Source organism: Ovis aries, chromosome 1, assembly GCF_016772045.2.
Source record: "Ovis aries strain OAR_USU_Benz2616 breed Rambouillet chromosome 1, ARS-UI_Ramb_v3.0, whole genome shotgun sequence".
Classification (NCBI taxonomy): Eukaryota; Metazoa; Chordata; class Mammalia; order Artiodactyla; family Bovidae; genus Ovis; species Ovis aries.
The window spans coordinates 162,704,254-162,720,549 of record NC_056054.1 but is presented as its reverse complement, the minus strand read 5'-3'; the positions used below and the strand labels follow the sequence as shown (position 1 = coordinate 162,720,549).

The following is a 16,296-nucleotide window of genomic DNA, read 5'->3' as shown; positions in this document are numbered from 1 at the left end:
AAACAAATATCATATATTAACTCATAAATGTGGAATCTAGAAAAACGGTACAGAAGAACCTATTTCCAAGGCAGAAATAGAGATGCAGATGTGGAGCACGGTCCTGTGGGGGAAGGGGAGTGTGGAACAAATTGGGAAATGAAGTGCCATATACACTACTGTCTGTAGAATAGTTAGGTAGTGGGAACCTGCTATGAAGCACAGGAAACTCCGCTCTGTGCTCTGTGATGACATCATTGGGTGGGAGGAAGGGCATATACGCATATCTACAGCAGATTCACTTCATTGTACAGCAGAAACTACCAGAGGGACGGCATATACGTATATCTACAGCAGATTCACTTCATTGTAAAGCAGAAACTACCATAGCATTGCAGAGCAACTCTACTCCAATAAAAATTATGTTGACATGTTTAGATTCCTTTTTGTTTCCTCCAGCTGGTTAAAGCTTTTTTTTGCACTACTCTATCATCAGTGACTAGAAGAGTTGGCACCCAAGCAATATTCTCTGAATAAAATAATGAATAAGTTAATGAATAATTGTATCCAAAATAGCACATGCCACACAGAACTGGGAAATAGTGGCCTACTTGTTCATTGCTCCCAGTGGACTGGAGCTTCTCAAGAGTACCGAGACCTTTTTTCTCTGTCTTTAGGTTTTAATCAGCAATCGTGTCTGACAACTTGGTGGTGCTCAGTAAATGTTTCTTTGAAAACAAAACAAAGTAAAACAAATCTCTTAACCTTGCTGAGCTAGCTGAGTAGTTGAATTTCACAAAAATGCCTAATTTTTTTCATTAGAATCAGTTTCCAAGAATATTTTACTCCCTTCCAACATATATTCCATATATTCAAACCTTGATTTTGCTTATAGCAAAAATCTCACCTATACTTTTCTACCTTACAGATTCTAAGATAAACACTTTATTATAGGCACTTTTTGTTTCTTCCTGATCAGCAATACCAGCCTGATGTTATAATAAAGTTGGAGGTAACTGTCACAAGCTTTCCTCACTAACATCTCATGACTCTTCTTTTGGAAAAGGAATGAAACACACAAATTTTAGGGTTAGATATGGCCTTTCTTGTTTTGTAATCCAATCTGAACTTTTGAATCTTTTGTGCAGAGGAAAATACTGAGGCCTAAAGGTATTGGTCATGTATGGATGTGAGAGTTGAACTGTGAAGAAAGCTGAGCACTGAAGAATTGATGCTTTTGAACTGTGGTATTGGAGAAGACTCTTGAGAGTCCCTTGGACTGCAAGGACATCCAACCAGTCCATTCTAAAGGAGATCAGCCCTGGGTGTTCTTTGGAAGGACTGATGCTAAAGCTGAAACTCCAGTTCTCTGGCCACCTCATGTGAAGAGTTGACTCACTGGAAAAGATTCTGATGCTTGGAGGAATTGGGGGCAGGAGGAGAAGAGGATGACAGAGGATGAGATGGCTGGATGGCATCACTGACTCGATGGACGTGAGTCTGAGTGAACCCTGGGAGTTGGTGATGGACAGGGAGGCCTGGCATGCTGTAATTCATGGGGTCGCAAAGAGTCGGACATGACTGAGCCACTGAACTGGACTGAACTGAAAGGTATTGAGTGACTTGTACAAGACCCAGTGTCTAGTAGCAGAATATACAACAAGGTGGGGAGGCAGCTATCATACTGGGCAACAGTCATAGTCAAAATCTTCGAGAATGTATTACTTGACAAGTAAAATGCAATTTTGGGAGCAGAGAAGCAGTTTTGTGTATTTACTACTTGACTACCTTGAATCTACTCTCTGATTTAACATCCATGTGGACCCATCAAAACTACTTGGAAGGAGTCTACTCAGTCAGTAAAGAATCTGCCCGCAGTGAAGGAGACTCAGGTTCGATCCCAGGGTCGGGAAGATCCCCTGGAGAAGGAAACTGCAAACCACTCCAGTATCCTTGTCTAGAGAATCCCATGGACAGAGGAGCCTGGCTGGTTACAGTCCATGGGGTTGCACGAGTTAGACATGACTTGGTGGCTAAACCACCACCACAGTTTTCTGGAATGTTTAAAGATGGTTTGTGGAGGCCCAGTACTTTCTGTTATAGCATCTATGCTGTTCCAGAGTCTGTAGCAACATCCCATGATGAAATAAATTTATGTTTGGGAATCTGTTTGATGTGCTGATTGACTTCTATTATTCCTCACTGGATTTATGATTTAATTGAGATACAGTTTGTACATTTACATTTAGCTGTTACCTAAGCTGGGGGGTAGGTGCTTCATTCTCTCTCCTTTCGGTTTTCCACATCATCATGAATTCAAATGGAAGGGCCAGTCTTTTGAAGACTGATTATTTAATCACTATTCTTATCTTTTTATAGAAGGGTAGAACTTTCTCTTTTGGATATACAGTTAATGATACTGGTGTATACATCACCTGTTATAAATTCTTATAAATTGGTACTATCCATGGTGTTAATAGCAATAAGTCTGTGCTCTAACTGATGGCTTCCATTTGCTTCTTGGAGCAAAAGTATGTGCTAAGCATATGATTTAACTGGATTAAACTCTTTTTTATATTAGTTGCATCTTAGCAGGTTAAAAGATTATAATGTGTATCAAACAAATAGGTTCAGCTTTTATCAGGCACACTTCTTTATGTAATACAGCTTTTAATCATTTAACTTTGAAGTATAAAAGTAGTTATATGTACAAGTATGAAACAGCAAAAGTGTTCCCAAGAACTTTATAATATGCATCCCTCAGTGATAAAACTTAATATAAGATAAAAATTATGCATATTAAGAATTTATAAAAGGATCTGATGAAGATTTTGATCTGTAATTTTGCATTACTTTCAACTGAGAGTCTGTGCATTATTTCTCAGAACCCCAGGACACTACTAACATGGCCATATAAACCTACGCTGCATCTTTAACTTTGTCAGTATTATCTTTTATGCAATTGGTAGTCTTTAGGGAACATTAATTGCTAGCTATCTCTTAGCTGCTTAAGGGCAATCTTGGAGCAATTACCATGTATTTATGGGAATGAGGCATTCATTTATTTATTGTCTTTCTCCTAAAAATCCCATAGCATTTGAGTCAAGAAGATAACAGTATAAACATGCCCACTTATCTCTGCGGCAATTATTCCTTTCTGCATCTCCACCATCCACCTCAGTATCACCACACTGCCACTGACCCACACAGAGTCTCATGCTTACAAGCGAAAATTATAATGATTATTGCCACTCAAAAGCCTACTGAATCTATCCTTTCTCAATTAGTCTTTCTTTTCTTTATCTTTCTTTATATATATATATATATATATTTGCTTGTCTTTTTCTTGATATGAAATAAGGACCTTCACTTAGGAATCATACAAATTAGGCTATGTAAAGGTCACTGGTCTTAACTTTATACAAGATTGTTAGAGGTGTAGAGCAATCACTGGGCTAATTGTTTGGATGTTTTGGTGAAATAAATTGATTATTTCAAACTAGCAGACAAGTGCCTTAGATTATCCTATTAAACCTATTCAGTTGATTTAGAATAAAAGATTCCTACTTCATAAGGCCAAATTATATATAATATTATATTCAGTTCAGTTCAGTTCAGTCGCTCAGTCGTGTCCGACTCTTTGCGACCCCATGAATTACAGCACGCCAGGCCTCCCTGTCCATCACCAACTCCTGGAGTTCACTCAGATTCACGTCCATCGAGTCAGTGATGCCATCTGGCCATCTCATCCTTAGTCGTCCCCTTCTCCTCCTGCCCCCAATCCCTCCCAGCATCACAGTCTTTTCCAATGAGTCAACTCTTCACATGAGGTGGCCAAAGTACTAGAGTTTCAGCTTTAGCATCATTCCTTCCAAAGAAATCCCAGGGCTGATCTCCTTCCGAATGGACTGGTTGGATCTCCTTACAGTCCAAAGGACTCTCAAGAGTCTTCTCCAACACCACAGTTCGAAAGCATCAATTCTTTGGTGCTCAGCTTTCTTCACAGTCCAACTCTCACATCCATACACTGTACAAATCTTCAATGGCAGGAGTGGAATTCTAACTGGTGTTTGGTTTGGTTATACATTGCTGTGTAATAAACTACCCAAAATGAGAAAATTAAAACAGCCATTTTATTAACTCTCATGATTTTATAGGTTGACTGGATTAAACTAGGTGATTCCTTTGCTCCACAAAATATCAGTTGCAGCTGCAGCCATCTGGTGGTTGTAGTAGGGACTGCAATGTCTGAGACGGTTCTTCACAAACCTGCCACTCAGGACTACCTGCTGGGAGCTCTTGTGACTAAAATGCCTCAGTGCTCATCCTTGCAGTCTGCTGCATGTGGCCCCTCCATATGGACTGGCTTTGCTTAGCCCTTGAGACTGAGTCATGTGTCAGAGTGTTTCCAAAGGACAAGCTCCACTGGACAGACATGTAAGACACTTCCACTTGCATCACACTTGTTAATGTACCACAGGCCGAGGCTAGTCACACGAACAAGCCCAGAATCAATGCGGAAGAGAACAACACAAGGGCATGAATACTGGAAGGTTCTAGTAAGGCCACTAAGAATTTAGACCACGGCAACAGTTGAAATCAAAAGCATTCTTTAGTGTCCTCCAAGCTACCATGGCTATCAGTAATCTGCTCTCCTTGGGTAGCATGTAAGCCAAGGCCTGTGAAAAGGACTTTTGAGTTCCAGGCACAGTTACATGTTTTCAGTAAGCTTTTACACCTTTCTTCCTCCAAATATAACATGAAATTTCAATTTCATTTACATAGTTTAAAAAAATTCAGTTTTATGAAAGAAAAATGCCTCTCAAAGATTTCAATAATTTTTAAGAGTTTTTTATGCCATTCTGTATTGAGTTTTATATATTATAACTCATTAGTGAATAAAATAAGGAGAAATATCAAGCTTGACATCTTGTCATTACTCAAATAAAAGTGGATATATTGCAATCTGTTTCTTGGAGTATATGATTAATTTGGGATTTTTAAGAAATTTTTTTTCCCAAAGGAATGGTTTTTGATCTTATTTCTGTAAAAACAGGATTTTTACTTCAGAAACTGTAATTCATTTCTTGATTTTGTATAAATTAAAATAATATAGTTCTAATGGCATTTATAAAGATGGGTTGCATAAAGAACTTTTTATTTAAAAGCTTTACTTTAGATAATGCATTCTATATTTGTATATGACATCTATTTCCAAATAGAACTAACTGAATGACCCCAAGTATTTTAAATGCTTCTCCTATATTTAAATTTACATAGTTTTAGAAGAAGTAAATTGCTTATAGAAATTAGAAAAACATATATAACCCTTTACCTTGATATATTACTTCAAGCTAAATTAGCAAATGCTTCACAGGTAATAAAAAGCATTTCAAAGCTGTTTGGCAACCAATGCAAACTCTGATATTGTCATAGCCTAATACCAAGACTCTGAGGGGTGATATCTGAACATGACATCTGAACTGAGTTATCCTTGTAATAGCTGTGATATTGCTATTAAACATTTTTTTAAAATAATTGAGATAGATGTATAAAAGAAAATCAGTACTTACTTTTTGTGACAACACCTTCTAAGCGAATGATGTTTGGATGGTCAAACTGACCCATGATACTTGCTTCTCTTAAGAAATCTCTTCTTTGCCGATCCATGTGGCCACCTTTCAAAGTTTTGATGGCAACTGGGATCTCTCTTTTCCCTGGTGTTTTCAAACGCCCACTACAGACTTCCCCAAATTCACCTGAAAATATGAACAAAAGTAGTTCTTTCTTTCAACAGAATACTTATATTCCAGAAAAACCAAATTGCCACAAAGTACCACGTTCATGTTTTTTTAAAATAGTGACTCTCAAGTGTGCCATTTTTACATAGAGATCTCTTCTTTAAAAATTTAATTTGTAATGACATATGCCTGATCAGCACCATTTATAATGAATAATGGAATGCATTTTCATATGCTGTACCACAGGAAGTACCATTGATAGATAGCCCTGATCTGCTGAGAAATTATGACTAGAAGAATGCGTGATGCTAATGTAATTCTCTAGAAAAGCAATCACTGCATAACATTTCCTGTTCCTGTTCTCAATACTGATATATGGGCCAAATGCTTGCTCTATTCAGAGAATCCTTCAGGCATATGTAGTTGATTTGATTCCACAAGCCATATGTCTGGGCTTTACTGCTATTAGAAATCAATGCTAGGGTCAACTGGCATACATACTTATTGAAAAAATCACACTGAACTCAACTATAATGAGTGACTATAGAGGCTAAATTGTACATCGCATGGTTTGAATATAAGTGCAGTAAGATCATCTATAGTTCAGCAATGGCTCCAATGGACAGATTAAAAATACAGACAAATATTTACCATGAATTCACTACAAATGTATCTAGTGCTAGAGCGCTGTGGGTTTCAAAGATGTATAAGAGTTGATGTCTGTTCTTTGCAGCTTATAATCTGTTAGGAGAATTTAGATGAAACACTGAATAATGAAACACTTGGGAACCTAAGAACCAATGCCCACAAATGCTGTATTATTTCAGTAAGAACAATAGGAGCTGGAAGACTTTTGCTGGACCTTGACTGATTGGTAGGATTTGTATATTCAAGAAAAGCAGCCAAATTTCAGATAGGGGTATATGGAGAGAGGGAAATGAAGACAAAGATTCAAAGATCAGAAACAGTAAACAGTGATATGGATACAGGGCGGCAGGAGACAAGGCTGACTACAGGAGTTATTGTGGGAAGGGAGGTCAGAGGCTTTCTCATGCAATGCAATAAATTCAATAAAGCTTGACATTCCAGACCATTTTTCTATGATCAATTCCCTGTATTAACAAAGAGTATGATGTTTGATCAACAGTTTATCTATCTATAAAGTAAATATAATAAAACCTGTAATTCTGTAAATGTCCCTTCTCCATAAGGAAACTGAAAAGATCAAAACTAGCAATATATGTAAAAGTGTTTATAAACTGTAAAGTATTATTCATGTGATTTAAGTTATATAAATTTTAAAGGTGAAAGAAAATGAAAGGAAAGGTTAAAAATGAAAATTAAAATATCTTCAGTTGGTTTATTAGCTAGCAGTTCTGGACAGGAGCTTGATGCTATGTAAGTTTAAGTGTAGAGGAAAAAATTTAATTTTTACAGCACCATAGATTTCAGTTATCCATATTTTCTTTGGACCAATTCATTACAGTCAACTGAACATTGACTATTCATGAATATTAACTATCTTTAGGTATAGATGCTAAGATTTTTTCTAAGTGAAAAACTGAAAAGGAAAAGCCAAAACTTTGCTTCCTAAATTATGTGCAAACATGTTCATTAGAAGTCGAAAGCAGTCTAGCAAGAATTTTTTATATATATGAAAAATAAATTAATAAGCAAACAAAAAACTGACTAGAATGTGGTCCCTAAATTCAGTGCAAGTGATATCGGGTAAATCTTACATAATTTGACATTAAAACAAGAATAGTTTTGTTTGTTTGTTTGTTTTACTTAATGATGCTCTCAACACGTTGGAAGTTAAATATTCTTTATGTTCACTGGGGCTTCCCAGGTGGTGCCAGTGGTAAAGAATCCACCTGTCAATGCCAAAGACACAAGACACATGGCTTCAGTCCCTCAATTTGGAAGATCCCCTGAAGAAGGAAATGGCAACCCACTGCAGTATTCTTAGCTGGAAATTTCATTATTCTTAGGGAAATTCCATGGACAGAGGCGCCTGGCGGTCGCAAAGAGCTGGACATGACTGAGCGCATGTGTGCATGTTCACAGGAAAAAGAAGCCATAATTCCCAGTTTTGTTTGTAATAATGTTTTTAATTTTTAAAAGATTTTCTCTTGGACATAAAAAATTGGTTATTGATAGAAATTTTCTACATTTTTCTATTGAGGCTGTGAACTTTGAGAATAAAAGTATGTGTTTAAATTAATGTCTGATATATCCAGGTCTACTAAAATACTTGAAATTTCTCCTCAGATCACTCTGGTTTGTTTTAATGAATACGAAGGACAAACAAATATGGTTTTCTTCTTCCTTTTACTTTGATTAATAAACTTGTTAGTATATATAAACATTCAACAATATTTTAATACCTCTCACCTGCCATGAGCCCAGACTGCAAGTGATTTTCTGTTAACATTTCACAGTAATTCAAATAAACTTTTGCATATACTGAAATGAATAGCAAGCTCTGTTGGTATTTTATCAAGACAGGCAGAGTGGCAATTTTCTTTGGTCTTCTGTTGTCTGAAATTCAAATATCTTATTAACACAATGCAGGTATTTTCTTCACGTCAAGCTTCGCGTGATCAAGCTGTTATCACACTTATTTCAGTGACACTAAATATGGCTGCCTCAATTAAAGAGCTGAGACTCCTAATGCATTCTTTAGGCAAAGCCCAAAACATTCAATTATAGAATGTAATAAAACCATTATTTGTGGTAGGCCTGGATGAATCAGACAAATAAGTCAAAGAGGAAAAAATATTGTAAATTATAAGCATATTTTAAGATATTGCCCAAAACTAATCCATTCTATGATTTCTCTTAAAGCAAGAGTAGAGGCCCTATATATTATCACAGGGAAAATGATTCATTCCTTAATAAGATCTGTGAACTTTTATATATACTGGTTAGTTCATAATTAACACATAAAGTATAGAAATATGTTGTTAAATACTTTTTTCTTTTACAAATACAATGTCATCATCATTACCACAGAGCTAGCACTTATGAAACCCTTATCATGAGTGAGGCAGTCTAAAAACTTCAAATATATTTTAATTTTGACAACAAACCTTTGAGGTGGGTACCATTATTATCTTCACATTATAGAAGAAACTGAGGCATATGAACTAAGGAACTTGTTCATGGTAACATAACTACAAAGCGGTAGAGCTGTAATTTGAACCCAGGAAATCTGGCTTCAGAGTGAATGGTTATAATTAACATTCTCTGCTGTTGGGCATATTTATCATGGTAAATATATTTTGTGTTAGTATGCTAAGTTTGCATTTGTTAATAATGATGTCTTCAAACTCACTATTAAATAGTGTTTAAACACATCAACTGGATATGCACAGGTAGATGGAATGATAAAACCATATTATTAGGAATTCTTCACTATAAAATGGAAGTAGAGACCTCACTTAAACACTCTGTATATTAGAAGTATTGTAAAAATCACTACAGTCTATCTAGTTTCAAGAGAGTAAAGAAAAATATATCTAGGATAATTGATCTGCCACTGACAGCCCATGCATTTGCTAACAATCCCATCTATTTCCCTGGATGGTGGTAAAACCTTTCTGGACAAGCAATTTTATTGTATGATATATAGGGCCAAACTAAATGATCAATTATCAATTGAATTTTCCACATAAAGCCTAGATGGTCTAACTAAAACTGTGGAGGAGGATAGAGTCAACAAGGGACAATCTGTCTTGGAGAACTGTCATATCACCATCCCCTGGAGACTTTCTGAGATTTTACTCCCCCTGTTTTGAGATTCTGGAACTCCCTTACCTCCAACCCCTTGAGAATCACTGGAACAAAGAGTCACAGTTCTGATGTATTTTTTTCTAACATTACCTCTCAGGTATAATGAGATGTTTCTTCACACTTGCTGTTTCCCTCTGATAGGAATGCCTTCCACAATTTCTCCCCCTTTTCCCCTTGTCTCCATTCTCCTCAGTTCTTCTCTATGTGATGGCTACATATAAGCAGTAAATGCCAAGCTTTCCCCTCCTCAGAAAATTTTTTCTGATTAACTCATCTGATTTAATCTCCCAAATATCATGCATACATGCTCAGTTGCATCCTATGCTTTGTGACCTCATGGACTGTAGCCTATCAGGTTCCTCTGCTCATGGGATTTTTCAGGCAAGAATACTGGACTGAGTTGTTATTTCCTCCTCCAGGGGATCTTCCCCACCCATATCAGGTCCCTCCAAATAAGAAAGAAAGAAAAAAAAATAGCAGCTCTGCAATAAGAAGCCAGCCTCATTCTCAGAGCTGGGCTGTTATTCTCCTATCAGACATCCTTCCAACTTCATCAAGGTTGCTCTGAGACACAATATAATGAGACTGAGCAAGGCTAATGCATCATTTTGCCTAAGCACAGAAAAAAACACAAGGTCATATTGCCCAAAATACTAAACATCTCCTACTCTCATGGCTAAAATGAGTGATTGCTACTTCTCTACCAATTATTCGGTTGGCCAAAAAGTTTCCACAGGTTTTTCACAACATATTATGAAAAAACCCAAATGAACTTTTGAAAAAATATCTATTTAGTTCAGTTCAGTCACTCAGTCGTGTCCGACTCTGCGACCCCATGGACTGCAGCATGCCAGTCCTCTTTGTCCATCACCAACTCCTGGAGCTTACTCAAACTCATGTCCATTGAGTCAGTGATGCCATCCAACTATCTCATCCTCTGTTGCCCCATTCTCCTCCCAGCTTCAATCTTTCCCAGCATCAGGGTCTTTTTATATGAGTCAGTTTTTTACATCAGGTGACCAAAGTATTGGAGTTTCAGCTTCAGCATCAGTCCTTCCAATGAATATTCAGGACTGATTATCCTTCAGATGGACTTGTTGGATCTCCTTGCTGTCCAAGGGACTCTCAAGAGTCTTTTCCAACACCACAGTTCAAAAGCATCAATTCTTCAGCTCTATTAGGTTGGTAGTAATTGCGGTTTTGCATTGTTGAAATTTGTCATTTGATATTGGAATACATTCTTAAATAAATATAGCTATGCTATACATCATTTTAATGTATATTTCTTGCTTTATGTTTTTTGCTAATGACTTATTATGTGTTATTTATTTTATATGTATTTTAGACTATGGAAACGATGTTAGACAAAAAGCAAATTTGAGTGATTTCTTTCTTTTTTTTTTTGAGTCCAAAATGGGTCATAAAAGAAGCAGAGACAACTGGCAACATCAGCAATGCATTTGGCCCAGGAACTGCTAACGAATGTACAGTGCAGTGGTGGTTCAAGAAGTTTTGCAAAGGAGATAGGAGCCTTGAAGATGAGGAGCATAGTGGCCAGTCATTGGAAGGTGACTAAGTAATTTCAGTTTCAGACTCTGAATGTGAAATTATCTTAACTAGGCCCAGACACATCTTTATTAATCAAAATAGGAACCATTACAATCAACACAATTTTGACAATGAGAAATAAGTTCATTTGTTCTTGCAGCATAAAAATCCATGCTTCAGGACTCAGTGACCTCTTGGAAAGCATTTTCTGCCTCCTGCTGGTTGTGGAAGCATTTCCCCTGAAAAAAGGTGTCAAATGCTTAAAGAAGTGGTATTCAGTTGGCGAGAGGTCAAGTGAATATGGTGGTTGAGGCAAGACTTCGTAGTCCAATTCGTTCAACTTTTGAAGCACTGGTTGTGCTTCCACAACCAGCAGGAGGCAGAAAGTGCATGCTTTTCATGGTTCCTATTTTGGTTAATAAAGGTGTGTCTGGGCCTAGTTAAGATGATTTCAAATTCAGGGTCTGAAACTGAAATTACTTTTGCACCAACCAAATACTGCTGCTTCACTGGCTACACTAAATTTTGGATCACAACAAACTGTGGAAAAGTCTTAAAGAGATGAGAATACCAGATCACCTTACCTGCCTCCTGCAAAACCTGTACGCAGGCTAAGAAGCAACAGTTAGAACCAGACATGAAAAAATGAACTGGTTCAAAATTGGGAAAGGAGTATATCAAGGCTATATGTTGTCACTTTACTTATTTAGCATATATGTAGAGTACATCATGCAAAATGCCAGGCTGGGTGACTCACAAACAAATCAAGATTGCTGGGAGAGATACCAACAACCTCAGATATACAGATGATACCACTCTAATGGCAGAAAATGAAAAGGAACTAAAGAACCTCTTGCTGAGGGTAAAAAAGGAGAGTAAAATTGGGAGCTCGTATACACCTGTGACGGATTCATGTCAATGTATGGCAAAACCAATACAGTATTGTAAAGTAAAATAAAGTAAAAATAAAATTTTTTAAAAAGCTGGCTTAAAACTCAATATACAGAAAATTAAGATCATGGCATCCAGTCCCACCACTTTATGGCAAATAGATGGGAAAAAAGTAGAAGTAGTGACATATTTTATTTCTTTGAGCTCCAAAATCACCACGGACAGTGACTGCAGCCATGAAATTAAAAGATGTTTACTCCTTGGAAGTAAAGCTAGACAGCTTATTAAAAAAAGCAGAGGCATCACTTTGACCATCACAATCAAAACTATGGTTTTTCCAGTAGTCATGTACAGATGTGAGAGTTGGACCTCAAAGAAAGCTGAGTGTTGAAGAATTAATGCTTTCAAATTGTGGTGCTGGAGAAGAACCTTGAGAGTCCCTTGGACAGCCAGGAGATCAAACCACTCAATCCTAAAGGAAATCAATCCTGAATATTCACTGGAAGGACTGAAGCTGAAGCTCCAATACTTTGGCCACCTCATGGGAAGAGCTGACTCACTGGAAAAGACCTTGATATTAAAAAAGATTGAGGGCAGGAGGAGAAGTGGGCAGCAGAGGTTGAGATGGTTGGATGGCATCACCAACTCAATGGACATGAGTTTGAGCAAACTCTGGGAGATAGTAAAGCACAGGGAAGCCTGGTGTGCTACAGTCAATGGGGCTGCAAAGGGTTGGACATAACTCAGTGACTGAAGAACAATGTAACTTTTTTCTTCTTTTCATCTCCCTTCCCTGTAGATAAGATTCACTTACATGCTATAATATGTCTTGAAATTATGTGCTATCTAACACCTGGGGGAAATAGGTAGGGCCTCAAATGGCTCTACCACGAGTTTTCCTTCTCACTCTGCTCCCACAGATAAGGTCTAGCAACCTGCCTTATCAAACATTTCAGATGCAGTTCCTCCTCACCTCTGAGTGGCGTGCTTTACTCTTATGCCAGCCTGTGGAATGATTCGAGCAAGCCAATCACATCCTCCTGAGGATAGTGGAGGGGTCCCCTACCCTCTTGTCACTGTAAAGCCAAACTCCCACACCCACAGTTGTCCACTGGGTTCCCAAGTGTAACCCCTGTCTGTGTGGCGCTATGCAGCATTTGCTGTCCCCCCTTCCCAGGCTGTGAGTATATGGAATGAATAAGTGTCTTTTGATCTTACCTATTCAGTGTAAGACACTGTGATTTTGGACATCTCAGGGTGAACAGGAGGCAAGGAGCACAGATATTTAATTGCAGACTTGTCACTTTCTGATAGCATTTAATCTAAAGTGAACTCCTGCTTCCTTAGACTCTCTCCCAAAGCACCCAACCAAAGCCCAATTGCTCTAATAGGTTCTAACACCCTCTTAATGACACACACTATAGTTCCGCATGGCGTGTGTTCTCCCTTGCTGAAATGAGCAATAAATACAGCTTTTCCAACTACAGTGTGTTCCTGGGGTCTTTGACTTGAGAGTATTAGTGTAACATATTTACTGTATAGCACTTTTGACAATGTGGATTTACCTTTGAAATTCATTTTTAATTAGTTTACTCATCTACTAACTATCTCTCCATTTGTACAGCTCCTCTTAACCCCATTCTGTCAACTGTAATCTAAGTCATGATGGCACGGGCCTTAATTGTCTCTATTTCCTATTGTACTCTGAGTGCTTAGTACATAATAAGCACTTATTTAATACTTGTTGCATGAATGAAATGAATGGATGAGGGGAACCTATAACTCTAGATTTAAAGTTAGGATATCTTAGAGACAGTAAAAATGTCCCAGTATGTTAACTTTTAAAATGTGCATAGTGTCTTGCTTTTCCTTCATTGTATACAGCTAAGAGATACATCAATACTTTCTGTATTCATGTTCTTTTTCTTTTTCTTTTTTTTTTTTTAACTTAACTACAAACAATCCAGTTTCATTTCTGAGTATAAAGGCAACAGGAAGAATATTTTGAAGTGTTATACAAAGAGTTAAAAAAGGTGTAGAGGAAAAACATAAAACAAATTTTTAATTCAGTTCTAGAGGGATTTATTAGTCTCTTGAGGTCTTAAGGTAAATTCCTTTATTATTAATGTCATCAGCAGGGTCACCTATCCAATTGTACTCACTGTCATTCAAAGATAAAATATCATAATCCTTATGACTAATTCTGTCTGATTTCTTCCTGATACATAGCATACCTTCTACATATGAAAGAGAACTACATTGTTTTAAAAACATAATCTCACACCAGTTGAAATGATATTTGAATGTTTCTGTTTCAACTTCATAGGAAGGTTCAACACAAAGCAAGAGTTCTCGTGTCTTAACAATGCTTGTCAACAGGAAGAGACACAGAAGAGGACAGGCTCTTACAAGTCAGGGCTTCTATTTCTGGCCTCACCACTAATTTGTTTTGTGGCATTAGAGGAAGTCATATTACTTTTTCCTGCTTCATTATCATTGTGGATAGGTTAAATATCTACCACCTATCTACTCCTTGAGAGATAAAGATAAATGAGCAAATTTTTGCAAAGATTTTTGAGTCTAAGAAAAGTTCCAGGTAACCACTGAGTCTTCTAAAGTTACACTGATACCACAGAGGACATGTTAAATATGTCACTCTAAGTATCCTTCACTATTGGGTTCTTAAAGCCTAGGCCAGGGAGCAAGATTTCTGCAAGACAGGAGAATGGCTTCCTTATCAAACAATGGGTAAGGATTTCTTTAGTGAATAAGTTCAGCAACACATTATCCATTTTTTCTCACACACATTCCAAACATCAGATAGCCTGTTTTTCTTTTAGAGCAAATTTTTATTCTTTTCTGCTAAAGCACGTTCATGAATAAGAATCTGTCCTCAAGAAGGTTAAAGTTTTTTCTATTTCTGACATGAAGTCCAGTATATTACTTACTTATTGAATATTCTTATTCATATATTTTGACTTTTCAAACTCTATGGTACTTTACTCCCAGAACACTTTTTTAATCCAGTATATCAGCTCCTATCACAGGCATCTCATACCACCTGCTTTCTTCCCTCAAGCCAGATTGAAAGAGCTCCTCTTTAGGCTAAAAAATATTTGCATTTCAAAACTCTGCCTGATGCTCTATCAAAAGTGATTCTCTAAGCTATCATTAGAAGAACCATTTTGGCAATAAAATCTAACTAAAAAAATCTTTGTGACCCAAAGAAAGTTACTCAATGTCTTCGAGTTTCAGTTTCCTTATCTATAAAACATGCCTAACTGATTTCCAGAATTATAAGACATAAAAGTACCTTACAACTTGCCTTTGGAAGCTCCTACTATTACTACATATTTCTACTAGCCCTGAGGCCAACCCTTCTCTGCAAATGAACCCTAGGACCAATTCAACCATCTGCCATCTCCTCCCATAATCAGGCTGCTGAGCACTCTGCCTTGGTTATCCAACCAGTGAAGTTGCTTAGTCGTGTTCGACTCTTTGCAACCCATGGACCACAGCCCACCAGACTCCTCCATCCATGGAATTTTCGAGGCAAGAGTACTGGAGTGGGTTACCATTTCCTTCTCCAGGGGATCTTCCCGACCCAGGGATTGAACCTAGGTCTCCTGCATTGCAGGCAGATGCTTTACCATCTGAGCTACCAGGGAAGCCTTGGATATTAGGTTACTAGAAATGCATGGTTATTTTCTCGGCTATATTCACTTTTCAGTGCACACATTATCTCAGGGTGATATCTTTCACCAGCTACTGCCAAATCTATACTTGTAGCTTAGACTTTTCTCTTGAACTACAGATATGCAGACACCATTCCTTGGTGGCTCAGTGGTAAAGAATCTGTCTGTAATGCAGGAGCTGCAGGAGACATGGGTTTGATCCCTGGGTCAGGAAGATCCATGGAGAAGGGCGCAGCAACCCACTCCAGTGTTCTTGGCTGGAGAATCCCATGGACAGAGGAGCCTGGCAGGCTACAGACTATAGAGTCGCAAAGAGTGGGGCATGACTGAAGCGACATAGCACACTTGCAGAGGTCTCCTAAGGGTAACCCTATCATTATCTCCTATAGTAGTCGGTTTGGGCTACTATTAAATATATAGCACAAATTACATAGATTAAACAACAGAAATTTATTTTCTCACAGTTCTGAAGGCTTGGAAATCCAAATCATGGTACCAGATGATTGGGTTCTTGGTGAGACTTGTCTTCTTGGCTTGAAGACAGCCACCTTCTCACTGAGTCCTCATGTCCTTTTCTTGGTGAGGCTAAGGAGGAAGAAGAGACCTCTCTCTTCCTCTTCCTTTAAAGCCACCAGTCCTAGCAGATT

General features: G+C 37.6%; 1 protein-coding gene across 2 annotated transcripts in view; it reads right to left on the bottom strand.

The window, feature by feature from the left end:
• The window catches only part of EPHA6 (EPH receptor A6), a 985,602-nt gene that overhangs the window by 247,669 nt on the left and 721,637 nt on the right, over positions 1–16,296 (bottom strand). For both annotated transcript variants that reach the window (XM_042230510.2, XM_060404157.1), the window contains exon 11: positions 5,553–5,738. In XM_042230510.2, coding sequence (XP_042086444.1) covers positions 5,553–5,738 — 186 coding nt within the window. The remainder of the gene's footprint in view (positions 1–5,552; positions 5,739–16,296) is intronic.